The 25,101-nt window shown below is 47.6% G+C and overlaps 1 protein-coding gene across 1 annotated transcript in view; it reads right to left on the bottom strand.

Moving 5' to 3' along the window:
* Nucleotides 1–25,101, bottom strand: part of LOC138962246 (small subunit processome component 20 homolog) — a 74,413-nt gene that overhangs the window by 18,207 nt on the left and 31,105 nt on the right. The window contains exons 40-52 of the mRNA XM_070333990.1: nt 24,108–24,245; nt 22,332–22,603; nt 15,302–15,399; nt 14,950–15,036; nt 14,274–14,476; nt 12,363–12,502; nt 11,134–11,290; nt 10,315–10,581; nt 9,685–9,851; nt 9,020–9,167; nt 7,627–7,743; nt 709–879; nt 205–336 (exon numbers count right to left, since the gene is read on the bottom strand). Of these exons, the coding sequence (XP_070190091.1) occupies nt 205–336; nt 709–879; nt 7,627–7,743; nt 9,020–9,167; nt 9,685–9,851; nt 10,315–10,581; nt 11,134–11,290; nt 12,363–12,502; nt 14,274–14,476; nt 14,950–15,036; nt 15,302–15,399; nt 22,332–22,603; nt 24,108–24,245 (2,097 nt within the window). The remainder of the gene's footprint in view (nt 1–204; nt 337–708; nt 880–7,626; nt 7,744–9,019; nt 9,168–9,684; nt 9,852–10,314; nt 10,582–11,133; nt 11,291–12,362; nt 12,503–14,273; nt 14,477–14,949; nt 15,037–15,301; nt 15,400–22,331; nt 22,604–24,107; nt 24,246–25,101) is intronic.

Below are 25,101 nucleotides of genomic sequence, written 5' to 3'. Positions count from 1 at the left end.
TTAAACACATTCCACCTTGGGATATCTTAAATCTAAAAGAAAGCACTACATAATTTACACACATTTCAGAAACAGAAATTCAGTCTGGTGTTATCATTGACGATTTTTAAGATCATTTGTACAGCATTCAAGAAAAGCTGACATTGTGGTGACTTTTTCAAAAATATCTTCCATAAGAGAGTGTATCCCAAAATGAACACTAACCTTGAGAACAGAGAAGGCGGTGCTCTGTCTAGTGTGGTCGTGGATATCCTCCTCACAGAAAGTCAGCAACACCTGCAGATGTTCTGTCGTCAGCTTGTAATACTTCACGTCTCGTACCAGCACTGTCACAGTCTGGAGACAAATTTTAAAAAACTTTACTAAGAAGCGGACACAAAAGAAGAAAAAAGATAAAGAATGGGGAAAGGGGAAAAAGAGAGAGGCAGAGAGAAAAGAAGAGGTGAAATGTTAACACCACCATCACATCAAATTTGAAAAAGTTAAAAAAACCTCACTAGAGTCCACGAAAGAACTTGATGTCAATATGCCATACAACAGCCTCTTGATTTGTTATTATCAACATGCATACAAACACATCATTTCTTTTTTCATCCTTGAAAAGTTAAACAATTCAGAAGCTTTGGGGATTTTTAAAAGCACAGTTGAAAGAAGGGAAATGGCGCATTTACAAAGTTTATGGAATTTCAGGCAACCTTATTTTCTCACCCTGAAACACATGAAGACTAGTTCTTGGTTGTCCCCCTTGGCAGCACCAGCAGTGGCATAGTTTTTGAGCAGAATGAAGAGCTGCTTGGCAACGACCTTGATTTTCTCCTTCAGACTGGCCAAGGGGAAGGTCAGCAGCCACTCAAAGCATCGCAGTGCTGCTGAATTCACCTGAAAATTCAAGGTAGATTATGAATAATGTCCCAGAAATAGGACTATAAAGTATTTTATTACATTATATCTTTATTGTTGGAAGAAACTCTTTCACTGCCTCATGGGGGTGTCGGATGTTAAAATAAAATAAAAAAACAGACAAGGCTGTCAATGATCCTTGTAGGTCACTTTTGAAGACATCAGTGCAAAATAGTTTTCAGGTATCACACTCCAAAAAAGCCACACGTGCCTAAAAGCCACACGTGCCTACCTAAAATGCAGCCTGGTCTATTTTAGCAGAAACACTGACATACCAACATCTTCTTGGTCTCATTTTTCCAGTCCTACAGAAAGGCACAAATGTGTTAACAGATGGATGTACATATTTGCAAAAAAAGTTCAACATTACAGGTTTTCAATAAAAAGAATGGGTTTTCAATAAATAAAAAGAATGGAAATTCAACATCTCTGAAATCTCTTCCAATAAGTATTGACATGTCTGAGTAATACTGGCAAAAACATTCTCTAAACCAAGTTCCTAAAGAACAAAAGTGGAAAATTTCTAAAGTAAATTTTCATTTCATTAATATACTTACCCGAATCACATATATAGCAGTTGACACCGTCTGGTATGCTAAGGTACTGAAAGCGCTACCCATCTTTAAAGTAATTAAAGGGAAGCAACCCCACACCAAAAAAGCTGGAACTAGCATATGGTAGTGAGCTACCCCCTGGGAGTTACCTCCCATTAGCTACTTCCCATCCCACGCACGTGGCTACTTCATTCCGGCTCAGAGAAAAACCGAAACAAACAGCGGGGCAGGCGGGAGGGACTTCGATATGTGATTCGGGTAAGTATATTAATGAAATGAAAATTTACTTTAGAAATTTTCCATTAAATTACATATTCTTACTCCGAATCACATATATAGCAGATAACATCAACATGGCGGTGGGCAAGAAATAAATCAAACTCACCATCACATTCTGGACAGGAACTGGCCGGCTGCTATAAGGGCAGGTAGACCGCGAGATCCATCCTGTCTGAGTGCAGCCACGTCTCGAAGATAGTAATTAATGAAAATATCTTCTGAGCGCCAGTAAGCCGTCGAGAGCACCTCGTCAAGCCGTTGCGAGCGAAGAACGGCCAAAGACGAAGACCACGCCCTAGTCTCATGGGCTCTGGCCGAGACCAGGGGAAAGGCAGGCTGAGCCCCCCCCCCACTTGTGTGACACCAACTGTAGGCTTGCCGAATAAGGGACGACACCCACCGGGCCAACGTAACTCTTGAAACGTCTTTCTCCCTTGAAGTGAGAAGAGAGATAAACAATAGCTTTTGTGAGGAGGAACGAACCGGCTGAGTCCGAGCCAAATACAGACGTAAGGCCCTAACTGGACAGTTGACCGAATCAGGGTCATCCGGAGCCAACGCGTTGGTCAAGGCCTTGACGCGAACCAACGGAGAGGCCTGCCCCGGAGCCTGATTCTTGGCCAGGAAGTCGGGACGGAAACGAAGAGATACTGAGCCGTCCGACTCGAACAAAATGTCACCTGGCAGACCCGACAGAGCGTGGACCTCGCTACCCCGTCGGGCCGTAGCCAAAAGAACCAGAAAAAGAGTCTTGCGAGTGAGATTGTAGAGACTCGACTCGCTCAAAGGCTCAAATTCCGCGGACCGCAAGAACGCTAAAACAAGGAACAGGTCCCACTTAGGAGCGGGCAAACGAGACCGGACCTCCTTGAGAGCAGCGCCCTTAATGACAGCAGCGATCACCCCCCCCACTTGAACAGATCGGCCGATCTGCTTGAGAGTAGCAGAGATCGCAGAGCGCCGGACCCTCATAGAGGAGACGGAGGCACCCTGCGAAAACATAAACGAGAGGTGGTTGGCGACCTGCATAGAGCGAGGAGCCACTGCAACCACCCCTTTAGCGGAACACCAGGAGGCCCAGGCCCTCCAGTGCGAGGCGTATACGGACGAGGTGGAAGCCCTATGGGAGCTGCCCACCAAGTCCAGCGTCGGAGAAGACGCACCAGAGCGCCTCAGTGAGTCCCGAACAACATCCACACGTGAAGCTTCAGAAGACTGGGCTCCTCGTGTGGAATGCCTGTTCGGGGCTGCACTAATTCCCCTCTTCGCAGAGAGAGAGGAATGGGAGGACCTTGGGCGAGCCGAAGCAGGTCTGGGAACCAGTCCTGCGACGGCCAGAGGGGCGCGACCAGAAGTAGAAGGGCCGGCCCCTCCAGCTCCGCCTTTCGAATTACTCGGCCGAGTAATGGGAAAGGCGGAAAGGCGTACGCCTCCAGACCCGTCCAGGGAATGTCCAGAGCGTTCACTCGCCAAGCCTGAGGGTCCGGGAATGGCGAGACGAACACCGGGAGCCTCTTCGAGAACCTGGTGGCAAACAGGTCGACGAGAGGCTTTGGGACTTGGGTCCAAAGGCGAAGCAGTGCCCCGTGAGTGACTGTCCACTCGGACTGAAGCACCCTGCCGGAGCGACTGAGAGCGTCCGCCAGAGTGTTCAGCCTCCCTGGAAGGTACCTGGCGGAGATCGAGATGCGGTGTTGGTAACACCACCTCAAGACCTCGCAGGTCCTGTCCGAGAGAGACGGGGACCGCGAGCCTCCCTGCTTGTTGATATAAGCTGCCACTGTCGTGTTGTCTGTAAACAGACGAACATGCTTGGCCTGCAGGGAGGGCAGAAACCGGGTGAGAGCTAGAGCTACTGCTTCTAGTTCCAGCCGGTTGATATGCCACTGGCTCTGTTCCACCGACCACAGACCTGACACCGTGTGTAGGTCCGTGTGAGCCCCCCACCCCAGCAAGGACGCGTCCGTGAACAGGTCCAAGTCCGGGGGAGGCAAGGCAATCGGAACCCCTCTGCACACCCACTCCGTGTCCAACCACGGGAGGGTGGTAGACTGGAACCATCCCTGGAGAGGGACGAGGACGTTCCAATCCACCCGAGTCGAGCCCACAAACGGCTTCAGAGCTGCCTGAAAAGGACGCTTGTGTACCCGACCCAGAGGGACCAACAGAGCCATGGATTCCATCTGTCCCAAGATGGAGGCAAGAGAGCGAAGGGGCGCCTGCAGGAGGGGCAAAGTCGAGCGTATCTGAGCTTGGAGCTTGTCCACCCTCTTTTGAGAGGGGCGGACAGTCCAAGCGACCGTGTCGAAGGACATCCCCAAGTAGGTGAACGTCTGCGACGGGGTCAGCTCCGACTTTGACGCGTTGATCGAGAACCCCAACGAGTGGGCTTCCCGAAGAACCGTCTGGGTATGCTGCGTGCAGCCTGCCTGGGACTGGTTCAGAACGAGCCAGTCGTCCAGGTAAACCCGCAGGCGGATACCCTGAGACCTCACCAGAGCGCCCAGCTGTCGGACCACCATGGTAAAAATCCATGGTGCGAGCGACAAACCGAAAGGGAGGGCGCGGAACTGGTAGACCTGCTCGTCCCACCGGAAACGAAGCCATTTCCGGTCGGACGGATGCACCAGGATGTGAAAGTATGCATCTGTCAGGTCTATGGAGGTCGCCCAATCTCCTGGGCGGAGAGAGTCTCTGACCTTGGCGGGCGTCTCCATCTTGAACTTTATCTCTCTCAAGAAAGTATTGAGAAAAGATAAGTCCAAGACCGGACGCCACGCCCCTGAAGCTTTGGGCACGGCGAAAAGGCGCCCGTAAAATCCCAGGGAGCTTTGGTCCAGGACCCTCTCCACTGCCCCCTTCTGCACCAGGGAGGCAACTTCCGTTTGCAGAACGGATCTTGCCTCCTGAGAGCAGGGGGGCTTGAAGCGTGGCGGATGTCGGGAAAGAGGAGCCTTCTCCTCCCGCCATAAGAGACGGAAGCCCGATCTCACAACTCCCACTATCCATTGGCTGTCTACTGAGACCATCCAATGGGTGAGTGCCCGGGAGAGGCCCCCCGCCATCACCAAAGTGGAGGGCGGGGGGGGGGGTGAGACCGGGGGCGCTTCATTGGGGGTGAGGCTTGCTGTTAGAGCCGCCACGCCCCCTTCCCGACACTGTCTTCTTCTTGCCACCTCGAGAGCTCTGCTGAGCAGGCCTCTTTTGAGCAGGCTTGGGCTTGGAACTCGGCTGAGACTTCCCCTGCTGGGAAGGCTTAGCCTGCTTCGCGCCCTGTAGAGCCATGTCCAGGAACTGAGCGTCCTTGTTGGACTGAATCTCTGCCTGCCGAGCGACAAGCGCCATGTGGCCGAGCAGCGATCCCTCTACAACCGGAGACACACGTAGTGTGTCTCTGGTAGCCTGATCGGCAAACTGAGAGTTGGCAAGAAACAACTCCCTCCTTGTCAAGACCGCATGCGCGTATTGCAAAGAGGAGAGACGAGTCTGTTCCTCATTGACCTTCGCCAGGGCCGTAAGCAGGGAGGAGACATCATCCGCATTTTGCTCCTCACTGAGGGAAAAAGGGACAAGAGAGTCGGTCAACGACCGAGACAGTGCCCGCACCAGCGTCTCGGAGATGGAAGCCAGCTCCAAGAGCTGACGACCGATCTCCTCCAGGGAGATAAGAGTACCCTCCCGCACTGGCACAACCGAGTCAGACTTGACTGGTTTGACAAGCAAAGCCTGCAGCTCCTGCGTCACCGGTAAGATGGCACGCGGGAGAGCAAAGGAAGTGGTGAGGTTGCGGCTACGGACAGGGAAAGCAATCCTCTTCTGTGCAGAATGCACAAAGGAAGAGGACTGCCCTTCATCCGCAAGCCAACCACGAGCCCGTTCCGGAACCGGCCCAAAAGGTGCCAGAAGAGGGAACGGCTCAACCGGAATACCACTGCTCCGTTTGTTCGGGTGCACCAGAACTTGGGACAGGTGGTATGAGACAGACGGAGATTCCACAAACCGGAAGGAGGAAGCGTCATCCTTATCCGGCAGGAAGTCTGCCATAGCTGAAGGCGCCGCCGAAACGGAAGTAGCGGACGTCGCTACACCTTCTGCAAAATACCGCGAAGTCACCTCGGCTGCAGAGTCAAGAATGGACTTGAGCTGAGAGGAAAACACAGTACGGGTGTCTTCGCTGACCACTGACTGCAGTTCAGACTGATCCATCAGCGAAGAACGACCGTAGTCATCAACCACAGTGGCTGAAGGGTACTCTGGATGACCGGAAACCGGAAACCTGTACCCACGAACATCGTCCTGGTTTAAACCCTGCCCAGTAGGGAGAGGGTAAACCGGAACACCGTCCGAGAACGCCGGATGTGGTTGGGCGGAAGTCAAAACCTCAGCAGAGGAAAGAGACGACCGTCCGTGCTGAAGCACCGGAAGTGCAAAAGCATCACGCTGTTGTTCCCTCTCCGCCATCCAAGAGGAAGTGGACGGTAGAGGGACAGCGTGTCCGGCCGAAGCCGGAAATGCAGACACCATAACCGCCGGGGGCGGAAGCGGTGAATGCACGAACTGCGGCCGGAAGCCGTGAAGCCCGTAGGCCAGCTCATGATCCATCCCATCGCGGCTGGCATTGCGAGCAAGCGTGGGGGGACCTATGCTTCCGGCGGGAGCCGGAAGCGCAGTAACCGTAAACGGTCGCCGCTGCTGGCTAACAGAGTCCTGCTCTACAAGAGGAGGCCTGCCGCCAGCCGAAAGCAGGGAGTGACCCTGCGCACACGAACCGTTGCCCGCACGGGGCTGTCCAGGCGCTTCACGAGAGCAAGAGGACCGGTTCAACTTACTTGTAACGTCTCCACCCGAGACAGGAAGTTGAGGAGCGGAAACAGAAGAAACCTTCCCGGAAGAGAGGGACTGAGTGTCCCCCCCCGAAACCGGAACGGCAGCGCTAACTGGAGTAGACGAGCGCTGCATCTCTGTCTGTACCAGAGAGCGAATCTCCGGGATAAGAGTCTGCAAGAGAGAGGACACAAGCGTCCCCTGGTCCGACGCCGACAAAGCAGAGGGCGCAGAAACAACAGTAGAACTAGCACAAACGGGGGTGCTAGAAAGCGGAGGTGAAATAGGCACTGACAAAATTGTGTTGCGTGCAGCGTCTGACACCAATACAACAGGCTTAGAGCTAGAGGACTTGGGCTTAATCTTGCCCTTAATGTCTCCTTTACCCTTACGTTTATCCTGGTCTGCCATGCTGACCAACAACAAACAAGAAACAAGCGAAAAAATTTCACAGAAAAAGTTACTGAAAACGAAAGTCCTAACGGACAGCTAAGCAGTAACTACAGCAAAATAAAAACGAACCAAGCTTGCAACACACAATGCACAAGCGTCAGTGAACACGCCACAAAATACAAGCCAGCAAAGCTAACTGTAAACAAAATGGCGAAAGCACAACAGGTTACTGACGAACAATGTCCAAAGGACAACAGACAGCAACCAACGCACAAGTTCGAAAACAGAAAAATACAGAACGAGCTCACCAAAACAGGCGCCCGCACGGGAGACAAGATGAGTTACGTGGCCGGCAGGTGAACGAAACAGCACAAGGCAGCCACAGTAGCGCACAGAAAATTCAATGACCTCTCACCAGGACAGCTGAAGTCGGAATGAAGTAGCCACGTGCGTGGGATGGGAAGTAGCTAATGGGAGGTAACTCCCAGGGGGTAGCTCACTACCATATGCTAGTTCCAGCTTTTTTGGTGTGGGGTTGCTTCCCTTTAATTACTTTAAAGATGGGTAGCGCTTTCAGTACCTTAGCATACCAGACGGTGTCAACTGCTATATATGTGATTCGGAGTAAGAATATGTAATTTAATGTGTAATTACACTGTACTGTGCTGACACTTACCCTGACGTATTTGAGTGACAGGCACTTGACAAGGGAGGGAACCAGGGGCTCCAGGAACGACAGGTGTTCAGCGTTGTTTGACTTCAGAGTACTGCTCTTCAGGCAGGAATGCAAAAGCTACAACAACAAAATATTATGTGAAAACCTGACTTGAAAAAAGCAGCACCGTCACCAAAACTACATGCTGTTGCGATGTGTTGTAGTAGAAGTGGTAGTGGAAGTCGTAGTTGTAGTGATTTTGTTTGTTTGTTTGCCGTAGGGCGGTGTAGTGGTGATAATTTATGTGTAGCAGTAGTAGTAGTATCAGTAGTAGTAAGGATTCTGAAGACAATTAGGCTGGTCCTAAGGGTGTACTCTTATTCCAAGTACTATTGCAGTACAAGTACATCTACTAGTAATACAGACATAAAAGACAAGTCGCGTAAGGCGAAAATACAATATTTAGTCAAGTAGCTGTCGAACTCACAGAATGAAACTGAACGCAACGCAACGCAGCAAGACCGTATACTCGTAGCATCGTCACTCCACCGCCCGTGGCAAAGGCAGTGCACGTGGAATTGACAAGAAGAGCGGGGTATTCGTTGCGCTGAGAAGGATAGCACGCTTTTCTGTACCTCTCTTCGTTTTAACTTTCTGAGCGTGTTTTTAATCCAAACATATCATATCTATATATTTTTGGAATCAGGAACCGACAAGGAATAAGATGAAAGTGTTTTTAAATTGATTTCGAAAAAAACATTTTGATAATAATTTTTATATATTTAATTTTCAGAGCTTGTTTTTAATCCGAATATAACATATTTATATGTTCTTGGAATCAGCAAATGATGGAGAATAAGATAAACGTAAATTTGGATCGTTTTATACATTTTTATTTTTGTTTACAATTTTCAGATTTTTAATGACCAAAGTCATTAATTAATTTTCAAGCCACCAAGCTGAAATGCTATACCGAACCCCGGGCTTCGTCGAAGAGTACTTGACCAAAATTTCAACCAATTTGGTTGAAAAATGAGGGCGTGACAGTGCCGCCTCAACTTTCACGAAAAGCCGGATATGACGTCATCAGACATTTATCAAAAAAATGAAAAAAACGTTCGGGGATTTCATACCCAGGAACTCTCATGTCAAATTTCATAAAGATCGGTCCAGTAGTTTAGTCTGAATCGCTCTACACACACACACACACGCACACACACACACACACACACACACGCACGCACATACACCACGACCCTCGTTTCGATTCCCCCTCGATGTTAAAATATTTAGTCAAAACTTGACTAAATATAAAAAAAAGGTTTATTGTTGTCTTCAGTTGTGAGCACTCCCTCCCTTTTAATATTTCACTTCAAGCAAGCACTGTGATGTTGCAACCACTGAACCAACTCACCACTAATCCAAACTCCACCAGCACGTCCAGAGTTGTCTTCTTGTTCATTTTGGGTTTTGCCCCTCCGCGGGGCAGAGCCTTGGCCAAGAGAAGGCAGCTTTCAGGTTTTTGTGGCTTGGCCTCTTCCTTGGCATCACTGCCTTGGGTTCTGATCATAGAAACAATAATCCAGACTCAAAATATGTCATGAGGTACATGAGAAAATTGGCTACAAAAACCACATCAACATCAGAGCTGAGAAGCATGTGTCAGCAGTACCACTTGGATTTAACAGCGACTCAGCAGTCAAACAAAATCAATCAATCAATCATAATGATTGACAAGACATGAGGTACAGTGGAACCGCCCTTTTAAGACCTAAGAAAACCAGGCCTTAAAAAGGAGGGATTCTTGAAATGGAGGTAAATTTACAGACTCTATAAAGAGAAAATCTTGGAAAACAAAGTCTTAAAATGGGGGAAGTCTTAGGTATAACGTATCATGGTACACAACTTTTTTCTGCTGCCGTAAATCATTAGTAGTCCATATAAAAATATCTCCCTTTAACACAATCAAGTGTGACTCCTCTAACTAACCTCCCCCGCCCCCCTCCCCCACCCCAGCAACCTAACCCCACACAGGCAATTCCAATACAAATACTATAATAGCTCTCAGAGAAAACTGACTCTTTCTGTTCCTTGAGCAAGGGGAGGTTGTCGTGTGTCAAGGAGTGAACAAAGAGCATCATGTCCTTCAGGGTGACGGCGCTGTTCTTCAGCATACCAGTGTTGATGTGCTGCAGTGCCAGGCGAACCTTGTTGGCCGTACGCTGACTGTGCGTCCCTTCCAATGTCTGCAATCATGTGTTCACGAATTGAGTTTCATTTCACATGGCATGTATGCATGAAATTAATTAAGCATGCTGACTTTTTCCAGAAAAGTCCATGTACTCCTGTCTTTTTTCTAATCTTTTTGTCTTGCTGCGCAAGAGACGGGAAGTGTCATCAAAATTTTAAAAGCAAGCAAACTTTATCGTGGTTCCTTTTCCATTCCCAGGTATGTCCATTCAAAGTACACTACAAAAACACAATTACCAAAATATCTTAATCCAAAAACTTTGCAGTTTTCTTCATTTTGAATGATTTTCACTTCAGTAATGGCAATCCATTAGTTATGCCGGACGGTGATGTGCCTGGAAACCCCCTTCAAATTGACCTTCCCTCAGCAAAAAAATGTGTAGAGATAGATCTGTTAAGCAAATACCTGACCCAAATCAATATTCCACGCATCATATCTCTTCCAAGGACTAAACTCACAGTTTTGAGAGGGTGAACCAGAGCCCCCAGGCGGTCAGGACTTATCAACTGGGCCATGATCTCATAGGCCAAGTATCCCTTGATGGTTTTGGCCTCAAACAGTTTGGACGTGATCCCTTCCACGCTCTTCTCCTCCGACACCGCTCCAAACAGCTCCTCCTGGAAGATGGCCTGAAGGTCCTTCAAGGCTGGGTCAAGGTTACCTGGTTTCAAGGTCGTGGCGATGCTCTTGAGGAGGAAGTGGACTGAGAAGGACAGCACGTGCAACTGAAAAAAAGAGCAGACCAGAATGAAACGAGGAATTTGATAAAACAAATCTTGCCAATTGTGGATAAACTGATACAAATAAAAACCAATACCTTAGGAAGATGTGCACTGCTTTTCAAGCTAACTGATTTGTATAGCAAAAGAAACCTATAGTCTAGACATTAACGTCACAGTGAGCATATCTTGTCTTGTAAACATTGTCTATTGCATACAAACACACAAACACAAGGAGAAACCAAGACAGAGAGACAGGGACAAACAGAGAAATCAAGAGAGAGAGAAAGAGAGAGAGACAGACAGGCACACACACACATACACACACACACACAACACAACACCACACCATACCACACAACACAACAAACACATGCATGCACATGAACACACACACACACACACACACAACACAACGCAACACATTCAACACCACACCACACCAAACCACACCACACCACAACAGAACACAACAAACACATGCATGCACACGCAAACACACACGCAAACACACACACACACACACACACACACACACACACACACACAGGCACATACCTGGTAGCCCCTGGTGAGGACAGCTCTCATCTCCTTGATGATGAAGGGTAGGTAGTTGGGACCAATGGACTGCACTGCCTTCACCAGTGTATCACGTGCTGTCATGCGGATGTCTTGGGCGCGAGACTTCAGGAAGTTGCACACACGCAGCACAATCCTGAAAAGCAAAACGTAATTGAAATAATTCATAGAACGGTGGACTTATATCTTAAAAGCTATCACAACAATACTTATTTCTTGATCAGCTGTCAGGTCCACAGTTCCCCAGCCACTAAAAAGGCTGAACATTTTACAAAAAACATAGCAAATTCTTTAAGCCAGCCCAGAATGTGGGCTCTGGTTCTTCAAGATTGGAAAAAGATATTCTTCTAATGGCATTTAAAACAAGAAGAGCAAACGCTCGATCGAGTCACTTTCGCAGTTCTGAATATTATATGAGGCATCAGATGGACAGGAAGAAATTGCTATTCACAACACAATGAGTCACGTTCACATAAAATTTGAGCCCGGTCACTTTTATAGTTTCCGAGAAAAGCCCAACGTTAAGTTGTGTGTTGCCGAACAGAAAAGGCTAGTTATCTCCCTTGTTTTTCTGATAACGTTCGTAAAAGGCTACAGATGTAAATACTTTGATGTAAAGAATAATCCTACAAAGTTTCAATCACATCCGATGAACTTTGTCAAAGATATAAAATGTCTAATTTTTCCTTTGACGCTGACCTGTGACCTTGAAAAAGGTCAACGAAACCATCGTTAAAGTGTAGAGGTCATTGGAGGTCACGACTAAACAAAATATGAGCCCGATCGCTTTGATAGTTTCCGAGAAAAGTCCAACGTTAAGGTGGTGTCTACGGACGGCCGGCCGGCCGGACGGCCGGCTGGACGGCCGGCCAGACGGCCGGCCGGACAGACTAACACTGACCGATTACATAGAGTCACTTTTTCTCAAGTGACTCAAAAAACTTTCTTTCAATACTAGTCCAAGCTAGACCACTCTACAAACTTTTTTGTTCTCAATCATATCGTGCTAGACTAGAATAAGCTCACAGATGTCCCAAGTCGCAGGGAAACTTCCAGACAAATTCCATGTGAAACAGCATCCAGCGTATCTAAAAAGACAGCATTCTATGCGCACACCCCATTGTGCATGTAGTCTTTTTAGGCTTTAAGAATGCATTATACCAGCTGAGACACATGTAACACCATTAACATAAAAGAAACTTGTTTACCCTGGCAGCTTATATTTGAGGGCCCCGTCGGGCAGTTTCTGCAGCAGCTTGATCATTGCCATGGCGATGGGAACTCGCAGGATCTCTTCATCCTCAGCGTACTTGCTCTGCGCCAGCTTGTGAATCTCATCACTTTTTACCTGCCATGAGAAAACATAGAGATGAACATGGAAATGGCCCAAAAAGTTGAAAAAGGGTTTACAAGTTTCAAAATTAGAAACAAAAAATGTCAAGATTTGCATAGACTTCTTATCCCTGAATGAAAAGAAGACAGGTAATGATTCACGCATGAACCAGGTGTTGTTTATTGCTTTCCAATAAATTAAACTTCTCCCACGTTTCATGTAAAACTATAGTACCAGGAGGAGTTAAAAAGGGGCAGTTCCTCCAAAAGGAGGACAAATCTAGTCTTTGGGACAGCACAAAATAAAGAGACCTCTTGCTTTGTTTAACTTTTTCGCGACGCGCCGCCCGAATACAAGCGTTCACTGATCATGCCGTTGTCAGCACGCCGCCAGAATCCGTGCGTAAGGTGCGTGAGTCGCTTCGCCACACACCGCCTTAATAGTAGCGTTGGAAGTGGAAAATACCACGCTGGGGATTTTCCATACGAAAACCCACGTCATAGGTTCAGAGGTCGGCTGCATTACCATACGCGACAAATAACTCCCAGAACAGTTGATTTCATTGGTTAGTTTGGATACTACAGGTCATTGACGGGACCAACCCATGCCTTAGTTTCATATTTAGGATTCCAAAATGTCGCGAGTTGTCAGTGTTGTTGCGAAGCGAAGCGGCGTGCAGAAGGAAGGTAGTGACTGTGTGTGCATGAAACAGTGGTGTTGTGATAGATGGATAAGTGAGTGATGAGGGTGAATGAGTTAGCCAAATCAAGAGCTCGAGGTGTCAATGCTACTTTGGCCAAAACCCAATGCAAGCGGACGGACGCAAGCAAGCCGGGAATGTTCTGTGGCCACATGGCTGTGGCGCTTTGTGTTGAGCCGTGCTTCGAAGTGTGGCACACAAAGAAGGATGTTCTCCGTGCATAAACCGAGTTCTAAACAAGTCATTTATACAAAAACTGTAAATACTGTGACAGCAAGTGTTTCTTTTCTTCTATGGATAAAACCCAACGCAATGGGACTCGATTCTGGTGCCTGGAATGTGGTGTGGCGTTTTGCGTTGAGCTGTGCTCTGTGGCACTGTAAATACTGTGACAGCAAGTGTTTCTTTTCTTCTACATGGATATATTCATCATAGTCATCACCCAGTCATCTCATTGTATCATTCAGGTTAGTAAATTCTTTTTTGAGTATTCACTAACAACATTTTGTGCATATTTTCAAACATGTCTGTAGTATTTATGTGGTGCCTCTGGACTTTTTTTTATTTAAATTGTTGACATTTTCAATAGCATACCACACAAACACAACAAGCCTTTTGACAAATACAAAGTACATTTCTGAAACAATGAAAGATCTTTCTTTAATTGTGTGCAAAAAGTAAGTCTCCACATGTACTAGTTTTTTTACAATATTTTTTTCAAAATACAATATTTTTTTCAAAATTTTCAAATTTTGGTTGTCAGCAGGCTATTTATTGACATTTTCAATAGCATACCACACAAACACAACAAGCCTTTTGACAAATACAAAGTACATTTCTGAAACAATGAAAAATCTTTCTTTAATTGTGTGCAAAAAGTAAATCCCCACATGTACTAGTTTTTTTACAATATTTTTTTCAAAATACAATATTTTTTTCAAAATGTCCCAATTTTGGTTGTCAGCAGGCTATTTATATGCTTTGGCGCATGCGTTCTGAGTGTATAGTCATGTCATAGGGTGGACGTGTTGAAAGAGTTAATCGGTATGGTTTGTCATTAAATCTGAACTTCATCCAGTTCTCTACCTTTTCAGTGAGAGTTTTGTGGAGCTGAGGAATCATGCTTTGCAGCACCATGCGATGTATCCTAGTGGCCAAGCCAGGGGGACACAGGTCTTTACGCTCCGCTGAAAACTCTGCCGCCTTGCTGCCACCGCCTCCTTCACCCTCCTCCTCTGGTTTGGTTGCCATGGCTTCCAGAGATGAAAGCGCCTCTTCTGCTAGTTGCTCTGAAGTGAGATTATATGAAAAAAAGCAGTTGTAACTGTGCAGTTGTTGCTTCAGTCAGGTTAGAGAATGTCTGAAGAAAAAGATCTCTAAAACCTGGTCGGGATTCAGGTGCATTACCCTGATGGGTACGGAAACAACATTTCGCAATCTTAGAGGCAAGTTGATGGTCTTTCATGTCACACACACACACACACACACACACACACACACACACACACACACACACACACACACACACACACGCACACAACTTCTTGGGTTAATTTTTTTTTCTCAGAAAGACAATTGCTTTCCTCAGAAAATCAAGGACCCAAGAAGAGTTCTGCAGCCAAAACAAACAAACAAAAAAGAACAAACAGAATGGGAGCTAAGACACAAATCATAACAAAGGTTACTACTTCAGCTCCCAAAATAAGACAGCAAGGCCATCCATCCTACATGCTTATAGAAATTAAACACAAATAAAACCAACCTTCTTCTGGTGTTTTCTCCGTGTCTACGACCATAACTTCTGGCAAAGTCTTTGAACTGTCTTCAGTCTCTTCAGTTCCTTTTTTACCTAGAAACAGAGCAGGAAGACTCAGTGACATTTATTTAATACAGATAAACACACATACACATGTGTTTGCACAGAGAATCATCCCATACTATGTATATTTGACACACACATGCAAGCATGCACACAAGCACACACAAACACTCACACATACACAAAAACACACACACTCTCTCTCTCAGATGTAAAGCATGAAAAACTCTACAACAAAGAACTGTAACCTGTACAGGTAATAAATCCAAGGACACACACACACAGACAATCTTACCATCTGTTGACTGTTGGTTCAACTTGGGCTTGTTGCTGAACTTGAACTGGGACTGGGACAGGTCAAAGTGAAACCCATCCAGGATTGACACAATCACTCTGAAAAGAAACAATTTCACATTACAGTGAAAACAAGAGGCGAAGCCATCAAGGCTCACGTAAGAAATCGACAAACAGTAACACAAACTCAATCACTCCGTCACACACACACACACACACACACACACACACACACACACACACACACACACACACACACACACACACACACACACACACACACACACACACACAGAAAGAGCATAGGTGAAACTGTGCAAGAAAGCGAGACACTAGATCTAGATCTGTCTGTCTGCATGTAGCCTACTTACAAGGACACGACTGCCAACTAGTCTCGGCGCGCTCAAAATAATAATGACCGAGACTGTCAGTACTTCCTTCGCGTGACGTCTAACCCTCTTACGTCATAATGTGACGTCAATGTAATGTGACGTCTTCAAATGAGTTTCTACCACAGACATACACACGCACAGACGCACGCACGCACGCACGCACGCACAGACAGACAAAGTTACGATCGCATAGGCTACACTTACGTGAGCCAATGACATTAATTTATGACACAGCATAAGGTGTGGTGATTTCAGAATAGAAGAAATCGAAAATTTTTAATTAAATTTTGATTTAATATAATATACTTACCCAATTCTTATGAATGCATTGACTTTAGTCCCACATGCTAGATGTCGAAAAACCTCTCAAATTACCTGCCCTTAGTAGGGTGGTAACCAAGCTAAAAGCGACGCCATAGCCGTTGCTATGGCCTGACCTTGCTCGGTTACCCATAACACCCTGCGCACCACGTGAGCGCCAGCATCCGTAATAATCATTCGAGACTATTAGTCAAACAAACCCCCAAGGACATAATCCAGCGGGGACGGATGGGAGGGTATTAACTATAAGAATTGGGTAAGTATATTATATTAAATCAAAATTTAATTAAAAATTTTCGATTTAATCACATATTCTTACTCCAATTCTTATGAATGCAGATTCCTCCTAAAGGTGGAGGGAACCTACTTATGTCCTTGTAAGAACCTGCCCTGCAGCCACTAAAACCAGCAATGAACTGGAGCCGTCTAGCCGCGTGCAGGAGAAATCCCAAAGATAGAAACCGATGAACACATCATCTGACCTCCAGTAAGCCGTTTGCAAAGCTTCGCCTAGGCGACCAGAACGCAACACGGCAATAAAATGTAGCAGAGCCCCTAGAGAGAGACAAATAAAAGATGTCTCTTTCGCTCCATTGTAAAGACATAAGAACCTGAGCTAAAGCTCGTGGTTCCAAAAGACAGTAACGTCAAAAAGGGATTAAAAAAGTCTAACCAGACAGTTAGAAAATCCGAATCTCCCGGAGCGAAAATCCTCCCAAGAGGAGGGAATCAAACACCAGAGGATATTGACCAGGTTTCTGAAACCCCAAAACCTGGCCAAAAACCGTGAACAAACGGCACCAAAAGCCCTAAGGCTACATCCTCTGGCAAACCCCAAAAACGCATGCGCCTCACTGCCCTATAGGGCTGAGGCCCAGAGTAAGTAAAACAAAGTCCCACGCGCTAACCAAGGGGGAGCCTCTAAACCTCATAAAACAAGGTCCTTGATCATGCCCACAAGAGGGCCATAAGCCACAGAAGAGAGGCCTATTTGTTTCAAAACAGCTGAGATAGCCGAGACGCCGGAACCTCAAAGAAGAGGCCCAGCTGCCCAAAGCCAAAAACTGAAACAGAGGTGAAAAACCACCTGGCTTGAGAGAGGGGCGCTAAGGAGTTGCACCCCCGCTCTAAATCCCCAATCGGCCAAAGAGGCCAAACAAGGAGCATACACAGATAAAGTGGAGGAAATATATGCTTCGTGCCCAAAGAACAGAGTAAGAACCCATGATCTAAAACACAAACAGCACGCCTCCAGACCCGTAATCAGATGGGCCAACCCCTGAGCAAGCCCTGAGAGGACCTGCTGAGCGAGTCAGCCCGATCGCAGAGCTGGCCGGGGAGCAATTCCCCTGAGAAAATGATTTAGTGTGAAAACCCAATCAGAATCCCTTATACTCTGTCTGACAGGGAGTGAGAACTTGCTCACCCCAGCTAGTTCACATAAGAAGCAACAGACGAATTGCCCGAATGCAACAGGACCTGCCTGTAAATAGCCAAAAAGGAAAGGCTAGTAGACTAAGAGCTACTGCTCCTAACCTCAGGCAAAAGAGAAGCCCAAGGATTCACGTCTACATCACAGCCTCAAGACTGCAATCACCATTGCAGGCCCCATCTAGACGAAAACGCATCCAAAAAGCGGTCTAAGTCCAGGGGGAAACAAAGCTAGGGAAAAAAGTCCCCTGAGCGATCCAAAAGGATTCCAGCCACCTTCCCGCGTGGAGGAACCCACTCTGGAGGAGGACCCTCATGTCCCAGACCTGTGAGGCCGAACCCCCCAAAAAACTTGAGGAAAGACTAGAGGGCCAGCATAGCTATCGATACCGTCCGACCGAAGATCGGGTCTAAAGACCCCGCAGAGGCCTGCTCTCGTGCCAGTCTGGCAGTGAAAAGCGCTAAAAGCCTCCCTATTCTCTCTTGTGTGAAGAAAAAACCTTCCAAGAGACAAAGTCGAACAGCATGCCCAGGTAAAAAACCTGGGATAAGGACAGCTCGGAATTTTGCCTGGTTACTGAGAGCACCAGGCAAAAAGCCTGGTTCAACACCAAAAGGAAGTGCAGCTGACAAGCTGATTGACCTTGAAAAAGCTCAACCAGCCCCCGAGATAGTCTAGAGACCAACACCCCCAGAAACCGAGCCCTTTCCTGTGTGCAGAAACGCAGAAGGAAAGCTCATGTGAGAGCACCGAGGAAAATCTCAGCCAAAGCTGAAAGCTCTAGCCCATGCCGACCCACCTCCCGCAGAGAGGGAGGCGACACTGAACCAAAACACCCCTTTGTAACCGGGAGCGCATAAATGCGCTGCCAGAGGTCCACGAAGGAAGGGAAAGATTCCAGCTATTGAGTAGGTCTTAACAACCCCCGAAAAAGCCTGACCCTTGCTTCCTCCAACCAGCATGAAATCAAACCCCTTGTAAAGGAAGGAGATCACACCAAGCAAAAACAGTGTGGGCCTAAAACGTCACCGAGAAACTTCTCCGCTCAGTGACTACCCTAGCCCAAGCTGCCAGCAGCCTGGCTAAAGCCTTATCCAAGGCATCCTCCCTAACCCAAAAGAGCGTTCAGGGAGGAAAAGATTGCCTATAAGAAAGCACAGAAGAGAGTCTCAGCCAAAGCAGAAAACTCCAAACCATGCCATCCTAGCTCCTCCAGAGAGGAGAGGGAGGAGTAACATCATGAAAACTCCATGTTCCCTGTGGTCTGTAAACGAAGCCAGAAACTAGCCCCTGGCAATAAAAAGTGCAGATCAGACCCTGAGCCTGAAAATTCCCTGCTATCTTCTTCCGCACTAAAGGTGAGGACGAAGCAGCCTGAAACCCCGAAGCCAGCATTCCCCTGCGTATAAAGCAGCGGGAAAGGTGTAGGCTGAAGACCACTATCCTAAGGTGCGGAACAAGCCAAAAGTGTGGCATGAGGTAGGCAATCACCGGAGACTCAGCAAATGAAACAAATTGCGAGAAAGCCTGTGAAAACCCAAAGCCATCCCGGAAGAGGAAGGAAGAGAGACACCCCCAACCTATCCGGGACAAAGTAAACTGCAACGGCAGCCGCTCTATGTATGGGAAGCCTACAACCAGTAGGCAACCCTATACACTCCCCCTCCTCCAACAAGGAGTCCGAACCTAACCACCAGTTGTGTAAAACACAAAAGGAGGGGAGACCGGGGAGGTCGCGCACTAAATACTCCTGCCGATAACACCGCCAAGAGTGTGGATGAAAAGCGTGATCAGTCTCTGACTGCCAACCCAACACCGCCCACCTGAACAAGAGGTGGGGGGAAGAGGGGTTGGTAACTGGCACAGATCTCTGCCGAGAAGGAGATAGAGTGGAGAAACAAGACAAAGCCGGGCCCGGCGCATCTTACCCCACCCGCTGTGCGAGAGAAGCAACCCAGTGCTAAGAACCAGACTACCTGGTTTGAACCACAACTCACCCCAAGTGGGGAGGGGGGTGGTCCAGCACAGCCGCAACCCCTAGAGGGGGTAAGGACTGAAACAGAGAAACGGCCGTAAACGGCCGATCCTCGCTCGTCCACCTGCCAAAGTCAAGTAGCCCTATCACTCACCCACCCCTAGAAAGGGGGGGGGGGTGATCTATGCTGGCTAAGGACAATGACCACTGGCCAGGTGATACTATAGCCGAGTCCCCGCAGACCATTGTGAATACAAAGAATGGGAGACTGGAGAGAAAGAGTATATTCTGTCTCCGCCTGTCCCAGGTAGACAGCCGGCACAGCCCGTGCAGAGAACAAAACGGAGCAAAGCTCATTGTTCCCTGACCACTGTGCGAGACACCCTGCCGAGAACAAAAGAGAGTCAAGCTCATTGTTCCGCGACCGCTACCCGCGACGAGCGCGGGCAGCTAACACAGCCACCTGTCCCAAATGGAGCAGAGAAGGAGTATGTAACGTAGCCTGGAAAGCCGTACATAGCACCCCCGCTGTGTAGAAAGGCCTCGATAGATGAGGAGAACGATTGTCAGGCCAGGCCATAGAGGCACAGACTGTGAAGACAGTCTAACAGCGCCCACCCCGTCCAACCCAGAGGGAGGGAAAGGGTGGACCCGCGACAAACGCGGGCAGCTAACACAGCCACCTGTCCCAAAAGGAGCAGAGAAGGAGTATGTAACGTAGCCTGGAAAGCCGTACATAGCACCCCCGCTGTGTAGAAAGGCCTGAGCCACCCCATGCCCCAGATGGGGAGGGGGGTGGCTCGTCACAGCAGTAAGAGCGACGGAGAGAGACGAACCGAGCAACGGCCGACCCCCCTCCGTCCACCTGCTGTAGTCCTATAGCCCACCGCCCGCCCACCCCGATAGGGGAGGCGAACGATTGTCGGGCCAGGACAATAGAGGTACAGACTGTGAAGACAGTCCAACAGCGCCCACCCCGTCCAACCCAGAGGGAGGGAAAGGGTGGAACGCTACTCCAGCCCCCACCCGATCCTGCCCGGTGGGCGGGAAAGAGTGAGCCACTGATACCCCCCCCCCACCCTGCCCCAAACGGAGCAGAGAAGGGGTATGTAACGTCGCCTGGAAAGCCGCCACCCGAACGCGCCCGGGGGGCGGGAAAGGGTGGGAAGCTAACACGGCCCCCTGCCCGCAAAGGGCAGAGTGGGACAAGCCCTGGCCGTGACTTACCGTGCCCCCCCACTCCCCCTTCCTCACGGTAAGGGGGCTGCATGACCGACCCAGCAGTGCTGTTTTAAAGCAAGCCGAGCGGCCAAGGCAGGCGGGGAGCTGGCCCCCTCTCCTAAAGGAGAGAGTGCTCGCGAACAACCCAGTCTACCAGTGGCAGAAAGGACTGAACCGAACTGGCCGTTTGCACCAGGCGACGGTGCGACGCAGGAGCGCCCCCCCTATCCCCCCCCATTGGCGGGGGGCTGCGTAACACACTGTGAAGTACCGGCGGTAATCAGAGTGGTTAAACGCAGGCAGGGAGCAGGCCCCCCCTCCGAAAGGAAGGGGTGCTCGAGAACAGCCCAGAGCCACCAGAGGCAAAAAACGGGCTGAACCGAACAGGCCATTTGCACTTGACCACAGTGCGAAGCTGACGAACGGGAGGGCGGGAACCGCCGATCGCGCCTGAAACAGCTGAAAACACAGACCAAAACATCGTTAAGTCCCCCCAAAAGGAGGACATTGACTGATTCCTCTTACTCAGAGAAAGGGGAAAGAATAGCCACACGGCCACCCCCCCCCCCCCCCCATCAGTCGCACCGACGACGATCCAACAAAAAGTCTATAAGGAGCCTAAAGGCTGATTAACCCCAACAGGGGAAGCGAGCTGTGAAAGAACTGAACCCACCCTCGGAGGGATAGGAACATAAAAAGAAGTGCTGTTTGACGGATCTACGACCCGCATAATAGGCAAATCAAAGTTCTTAGGCTACTCTTAGGTATAGTTTTCTAAACCAGGCTAAGAGCCTTGTCACCTTCCAGTCTCGCGCCACGTTTAGCTTTGTTGTCGGCCATTTTAAGACCGGCGAAAAACAGTCACCCAGAACAAAAAACTTCTGCGTGCGTGTTCAACACAAAGCTATCAACATTTATACCAAACATACACAGGAAAGATCTCACCAAAAGGTAGACGGACAGGTAGACCCCCAAGAACCGGCTAGTCTCAAGGACGAGCAGGCATGTGAAGGCCAAAAGTGAGAGCGAAATTCGGACACGTCCACCGTGTGTTGTCGAAAGTCGAGAATGATTATTACGGATGCTGGCGCTCACGTGGTGCGCAGGGTGTTATGGGTAACCGAGCAAGGTCAGGCCATAGCAACGGCTATGGCGTCGCTTTTAGCTTGGTTACCACCCTACTAAGGGCAGGTAATTTGAGAGGTTTTTCGACATCTAGCATGTGGGACTAAAGTCAATGCATTCATAAGAATTGGAGTAAGAATATGTGATTAAATCTCTTTGCAAATACCTGACTAATTACAATGGATCCCCTATTTCAAGACCAACACAAATCTGAGAAAATCTTGAAAAGAGCGGATTCTTTAACATTGAAGTTAATTTACAGAAATTATGTACAGAAAATCTAATAACCTAGGATATATAAAGGAGGGGAGGTCTCAATGTTTTTGGTTTTTTTAACAGGAGGGTTTAACTGTATTCTTCTTCTTCTGCGGGATTAGGTCAGAACTCCCACATGCACTTGTGTTTTTCTCCCGTAAGGGCTTTTATGTGCATGGCCGTAAGCAGTCATACTCCATGGGCTGGGTGGGCTGGGTAGGTGGGGGAGGGTGCAGGGGGATGGGTGCAGTGGGTGGTGGGGGATTAGGGTGTTTGCAGGGGGGATCCACTGTATAAAAGTGCTACTGACTTGACGATGATGCGTTGCATGTCCAGGTGTCTGGGCAGGTGAGACAGGTAGAGCCTCAGGAGCATGTAGTAGTTCTCCCACGGCAGCTGCCTGCAGATCATGCACGTCAGGTCCACAGTGGCGTCCAGGATCTTGCCCGACTTGGCTAAACGTTTGTCAAAGATGTAGCCGTAGAGGATGGGCACGAAGAATCCCATGTGCTGGTCGGCACGCAGCTTGTGAGAGTGGAGGTAGTGACTGAGACGTCGCAGAGCTTTGGCTTGCCTGTGCATCTGAAGAAGGAATGATGTCAATGTTAATTAGGCTGGAGTAGTGTATTGTTTAGTACTCAGACCTGGGAACCCCTGTTTTGCACTTTGAGTATTCTCAAACAAACTTGGTGTATTTTCAAAAAAATGAGCGTACTCCACACAGCGTTTGCACATCCATGATTAAAACATGCCTCATGCGCGTCCGTCACACCGTTAATTAAGTTTACCTATACATTTAAAACAAATGCTTTTTTCAATTTTTACTGACAATAACTGTACCGTATTTGACGGACTACAAGCCGCGACTTTTAAAAAAAAAATCGCATTGCGGCTTATAAAAAGATGCGGCTAAAACGTTACCTAAACTTGAATAGCATTCACCTAATGGAAGTCGCCGCGGATTTTCATTTTGCTCGATTAGCGATTACCGGTACTTTATTAGCTCTCTACTCAAGACTCGGCGCTTTTCTCTTTCTTTCGCGAATCTTCGTTTGTCAACAAGTCGTCGTGACAAGCGTACAGAGAAACACCGGATGTATCAGAATCTCGCGTGTGCGAGATTTCGTTTTTTTGTGTCTTGCGATAGTTGGAGGAGCGAGAGCCGCCATGTTGTGTTTTCGTCTGCTCGAAATGTGCGCAAAAGTCGTAAATCATCCCAAAAAAGCTTATTCCGGGCGGGAGTACTTGTGTGTGTTGGTTACAAATTGTGTGTGTGATATTTTTCTTCAAACTTTTTCACTTTTCTTCTTTGTTTCACTTGTTTATTCTCGGAGCCGATTTCGCCAAATACCGTACTTTCGTTTGCCTGGTTGTTTTGATTGATTGACACGATCCGATTATATTTTTTTCGACTGCGGCTAATATAGTGACGTAATCATGTGCCAAAATACTGGATCGGCTTCAGGATGGGCTTGTGAACAAAAGTAGTCTAGGAATTTTTCTCGTCGTATTTTTTTCCCACTGACCGTACTGAACGTATTCTCGACAATCATGCGTACAAAATACGGCAAAATCGTATGGGTTCCAAGGTCTGAGTACTTGTCCTACTTTTATCTGTTTCTAGTAAAAGTGAAATGAAACGTCAGAAAATAACATGATTTTGTTGTTGATTGCTGTTTAGAATGCAACAAATGGCACTCCCTGGAACTGCTTAGTAGTGTGGCATGAACTAAACAAACGGATTTCCTGTACTCTAACATCACAAAACACATTGAATCTTAAAAAACTTAAATTAATTTGCTTCTGAAATGAAGCATTTGAATGGTATTCAAGAGCAGAGAATACAATTTCTGAAATCTGAAGCCAATTAAACATTTAACCCTTTCATGTCAATCCCACACAAAAATGTTCTCTTGTCAGCTGATTCATATACCCCCAGCCCCATTCCATTCCCTACAGACCAAGTTACTAATCAACTTATTTCTCCTAGTCCATCTTCCTGTCCTTCCTACCTCAGTATACAAATATCTAACCAACAGACTTCAATCAATCTCAATGCACAAATTACTCAAACTGCGCTCTTTACCTGAATGTGTTTGATGTTCTCGAAGAAGTCCGACTCAAGGTCTGTATCGTGCAGGCCTGAGAGACCCAGGAATTCTCTCTGTTCTGGGAATGCCAGCACCAAGGCTTGCAGCACCGCCAGGAACTCATGCCGCGCTGCCTGAAAACAGAATGAAGAACACTTTCTTGAAGCATTCTTTGGTAGAATTTCACAAATGAAACTGTAAGGAAAATGATTGTCTGAAATTAGAAACATGCATTCATTGCCTAGCATAGACTATTGAACATAATTATTACACAGTTCCAGCATGCTTAAATGATAAACCATCCTTTCATGCGCCAGTGATGTATGAATGCTACTTATTTTTGTTTTTATCACACAGCAAGCTGCTTTCCTCGTGTATTTTTTATGTTCATTCATGTATTGTACACTTGGCAATAAATTATCTATCTATCTATCTATTTCTTCCACTTTCACCAGTTTTGTTCCTTTTAACTCATGTAGCTTTTCTACCTGCATGTTTACATTAAGACACTCAGATCACCAATCTTCATACAGCTGAGAAGCTGTCAAAAACTCTAGCCTAGTACGCAGTCATCATTGTGTCAAATATCCCTGAACCATTTCATTTCACAGCGCTGGGATATGGATATCATCTCCAAGTACATGTTATCACATAAAGCTGGCTCCTGTCTGTCCCTGCCTGGATTCGAACCCAAGTATCGCACCTTCAGATTACAAATCTTCATGCAGCCTGGAGCTGTCAAAGACTCTAGCCTGGTATGCAGTCATCATAGTGTCAAACATCTGTGAACCATATCATTTCATTACGTTATCATCCCATTGCTGTCAAATTTGGGTTGCTTGCTCCCAATGGAAAACTAGCAGCAACAAGAGGTCCGCTACCCAGGTGTGTGTTTGTTACAGTATAATCAGCCACCTGAACTTCTGGTAGAATAATTTTTTTCATGCCATAGCAATGACACCGGGGTTGGACATGGACACCACCTTTCAG

The sequence above is a fragment of the Littorina saxatilis genome, linkage group LG3, assembly GCF_037325665.1.
Source record: "Littorina saxatilis isolate snail1 linkage group LG3, US_GU_Lsax_2.0, whole genome shotgun sequence".
In the NCBI taxonomy this organism is placed as follows: Eukaryota; Metazoa; Mollusca; class Gastropoda; order Littorinimorpha; family Littorinidae; genus Littorina; species Littorina saxatilis.
Note: the sequence above shows the minus strand (reverse complement) of the source record. Positions and strands in the feature narration are given on the sequence as shown.